Here is a 3833-nt window from a genome sequence, read left to right on the forward strand (position 1 = left end):
GCACAAATTCCCCAGGGAGCTTTTAAAACTGCATGCCCAGGCTCTATGAAGTCGTTCTGATTTAATTCGTTTGAGGTGAGACAGAAGCATAGGTAGTTTTAAAAAGCAGCTCTCCTGAGCAGCAAGAATTGAGAGTCCTGAGTTAGAGGTACAGAGGAGGCCAGGTCAATAAACCTATTCCATTCAATGAAGGATTAATAAAATGGGGTGAAGAAACTTTTTCCCCCAGATAAGAAACGCAGGCCCAATGGCTAAATAGACACAGTTCAAAAGTCAATTTTCCTCAACGTATGTTTTTTGGGTCTGGGAGAAACTTTTATTCTCACAGTGTTAGGAACACAGACCCTCACAGAGACATCACACGTGTGTCAAAGTACATTTTATTTCTATTATGAACAACACAGAGGGGGAGAAATTAACACCTGACAGCTGACTGAAAGAAAAACAGAAGAGGAAGCGCTTGTATCTACCCGGGACAAACAATCACACAGGGAAAAAAAAAGAGAGAGAGAGAGAGAGAGTTGCAGTGGAAAAGCAATCACAAGGGTGGAAAGACTCCGTTATTTCTGAATTTAAAAATTATAACTGGTTACCAAAATACAGCTGGCAATGAGTTTCACTGTATCACGTCACCCTTGCTTTTCACCTGTTCCTTAGTCTGAACCCTTCCAAGAGGTAACTCCTGAATGAGCCACCAATCACCACAGCAGGACTAAGACCCAAGTGTTCTCCTCACATAGAGACCAGAAACAAAATTTGGCTGCAATGAAAATTCCTTGTTGCTGGTGCGTGAAGGCAAGCGGTGTCACTGAAATCAAAACCAAAGCCTCACACCGTCAGGGGTTTTCTTTGTTGTAATTACACCTCCACGAAAACAGACAAAGAAAACGTGCAGTGCAACTTCTAAATCTCCATCTGGAGAGCTCTGGGAGCAGTAACGGTCCAGGTGAGGTGGCACCTGGGAAGGGGGTCGCCCCGACAGTTCGGTGTAGTAACTAACGTCAGGGAGTGGAGCACACACGACAAGCGTGCACTTTCCGTCACGCGAGTGAGAGGACTTCAGTGAAAGCAAAAGAGAACTGAAGAGCTAAGGGTAAGAGGCGGAACGTACCAGGAAAAGGAATTTGGGTGTGGTGGGTGCGAAAGGGATTCCAAAACCTTAGAGAAGCAGAGTCCAGAGGCTTCCGGCAGGCACCCGCCCGGCGACCTCCCAGGAAGTGGGAGGTACGAGCAGGCACTACAAGTCCCAGAAGCCCCCGCCTCCTGGAGCCCGCGCGGACCCGCGCAAAGCCCGCTGGGAGCCGGTCGGAGCCGCCAAGATGTCGCTGCCCAAGAAAAGAAAGCTTGAGTCGGGGGGCGGCGGCGAAGGAGGGGAGGGAACGGAAGAGGAAGATGGCGGAGAGCAGGAGGCGGCCCTGCCGCGACCCCGGAGGGCTAGGAGGGAGCGGGACCAGCTGTACTATGAGTGCTATTCAGACATATCGGTCCACGAGGAGATGATTGCGGACCGTGTCCGGACTGATGCCTACCGCTTGGGCATCCTGCGGAACTGGGCAGGACTGAGGGGCAAGACCGTGCTGGACGTGGGCGCGGGCACCGGCATTCTTAGCATCTTCTGTGTACAGGCCGGGGCCCGGCGCGTGTACGCGGTGGAGGCCAGCGCCATCTGGCAACAGGCCCGGGAGGTGGTGCGGCTCAACGGGCTGGAGGACCGGGTGCACGTCCTGCCGGGGCCGGTGGAGACGGTGGAGTTGCCGGAGCAGGTGGATGCCATCGTGAGCGAATGGATGGGCTACGGACTCTTGCACGAGTCTATGCTGAGCTCTGTGCTCTACGCGCGGACCAAGTGGCTGAAGGAGGGCGGTCTTCTCCTGCCGGCTTCCGCCGAGCTCTTCGTGGCGCCCATCAGCGACCAGATGCTTGAGTTGCGCCTGGGCTTCTGGAGCCAGGTGAAGCAGCTCTACGGTGTGGACATGAGCTGCTTGGAGAGCTTCGCCACGCGCTGCCTTATGGGCCACTCGGAGATCGTGGTGCAGGGTTTGTCCGGGGAGGACGTGCTGGCCCGGCCGCAGTGCTTTGCTCAGCTGGAGCTGGCCCGCACCGGCCTGGAGCAGGAGCTGGAGGCTGGGGTAGGCGGGCGCTTCCGCTTCAGTTGCTATGGCTCAGCGCCCATGCATGGCTTTGCCATCTGGTTCCAGGTGACCTTCCCCGGAGGGGACTCGGAGAAACCCCTGGTGCTGTCCACCTCGCCTTTTCACCCGGTCACGCACTGGAAGCAGGCACTCCTCTACCTGAACGAGCCTGTGCAAGTGGAACAAGATACGGACATTTCCGGAGAGATCACGCTGCTGCCCTCCCGGGATAACCACCGTCTCCTGCGCGTGCTGCTGCGCTACAAAGTGGGAGACCAGGAGGAAAAGACCAAAGACTTTGCCATGGAGGACTGAGGGTTGCCTTTTCTCCCAGCTACCTTCCGAGGCGGCCAGACCTGCGTGGTAGAGGCGGAGGGGGGTCGGAGGAGAAAGGGAGATTAGATTCCACGTGCAAGTAGGGGGCAATATCTTCTGTCTCCCTTTTTCCTCGTGGCTCCTGGGGAGGTAGAATGACTTCAGTCTCCCTTCGAGGAGATTCTCCTGGCGAAATTTATTTAGAAAGTGAATCCCGATGCCCCCAAGGATGGAAACGGCTTGTTTATTAATGGGCTTAAGTCTCAAAAGCATGTGGTACCAAGCACTTGTATTTCTATTTCTTTTATTCCCCGGGTAGAAAGCAAACACACTTTAGAAGAAAATTTCAGTTTATGAAGGCTCATGCACATCCCTGACACCTCACACCTAAATCTGAAGCCAGGGAGAGGGTAAAGGGGTTTATAGTTAGATTCCATAAATTTCCAGTAAGACAAGTATCTCTCCAGAGCCATATTCTATTATTCTCTAAATTCCCTCCTTCCCTAGGTGCCTCTAGACTTCAGTCTTCCTCGTTGTTTTTTAAATAAACTTCGCGTCTGGTAATGAGAGGGAGAAAAGTGAGGAAGCAGTTTTGAATAACCCTGTTCTTACACTTACTATCATAGGGTGCTAAAGTTGAACACGTTTCTCCACTGAATAAAATAGGCTATATATAATTGTGCAGCATACCCCCCAAATGTAAAAGGTACATTTAGGAGAAAAACATCTGAAAGTGAAGTAGTATGTGTTTTTTTTTTTTATTCTTGTCTTTACTATTAAGATTTAACCAAGAGCTTTTTATGTTACATAATAGTTTTGTGTGATTTTTATTAAACCAGCTGATAGAAGGTTTTCTGAACCCAACCCAAGAGTTTGTTCATCATATTGGGTAAATTGTTTAGGCACTCTAAATTAAAGTATTTTCCCAGCTAGAGAAGTGCACTCATTTAAACTCATTTAGAGAGATCATGTGATCTGGCCTACTTACATCAAGTGAAATTTCCTTTTTTAGTGGTTTTTTTTTTTTTTCCTTCTTTTTAGCTCAGCCAAATGTGAAAGTTGTGAATTTCGGAAAATCATTTGTAATGAAGTGTGAGTCATGTTATCAAATTTATTTCATGGATGTTTCCCTCCTTATCCCTGTGGCAAATAAAACATTGGCATTCTATTTTTATAGATGAAGTAAGAAGTCTTGTGTACTGTGACTTACAATACTTTTGCCTTTTGAATATTGCCAGTTCTTAAGAAAAGTGTTACAACCCTTCAGAATATAGCTTCAGGGTAATTTATGCTTAATGTATGTTATCTCTTCATACTGGTAGCTTTTGTATCCTAATAGAAAACAGGTGTGAAAAAGTGGTATTTGAAGTGATCCAACTTAGTTTC

At 49.0% G+C, this 3833-nt stretch overlaps 1 protein-coding gene across 1 annotated transcript; it reads left to right on the forward strand.

Moving 5' to 3' along the window:
• The first annotated feature begins 689 nt into the window (after window positions 1-689).
• Window positions 690-3629, forward strand: PRMT6 (protein arginine methyltransferase 6). Its single transcript, XM_082688278.1, has one exon. The coding sequence runs from the start codon at window positions 1320-1322 to the stop codon at window positions 2445-2447; it is 1128 nt and encodes a 375-aa protein (XP_082544404.1). The 5' UTR covers window positions 690-1319; the 3' UTR covers window positions 2448-3629.
• The last annotated feature ends 204 nt before the right edge of the window (window positions 3630-3833 follow it).

The sequence above is a fragment of the Mustela nivalis genome (genome assembly GCF_964662115.1).
Source record: "Mustela nivalis genome assembly, chromosome: 10".
In the NCBI taxonomy this organism is placed as follows: domain Eukaryota; kingdom Metazoa; phylum Chordata; class Mammalia; order Carnivora; family Mustelidae; genus Mustela; species Mustela nivalis.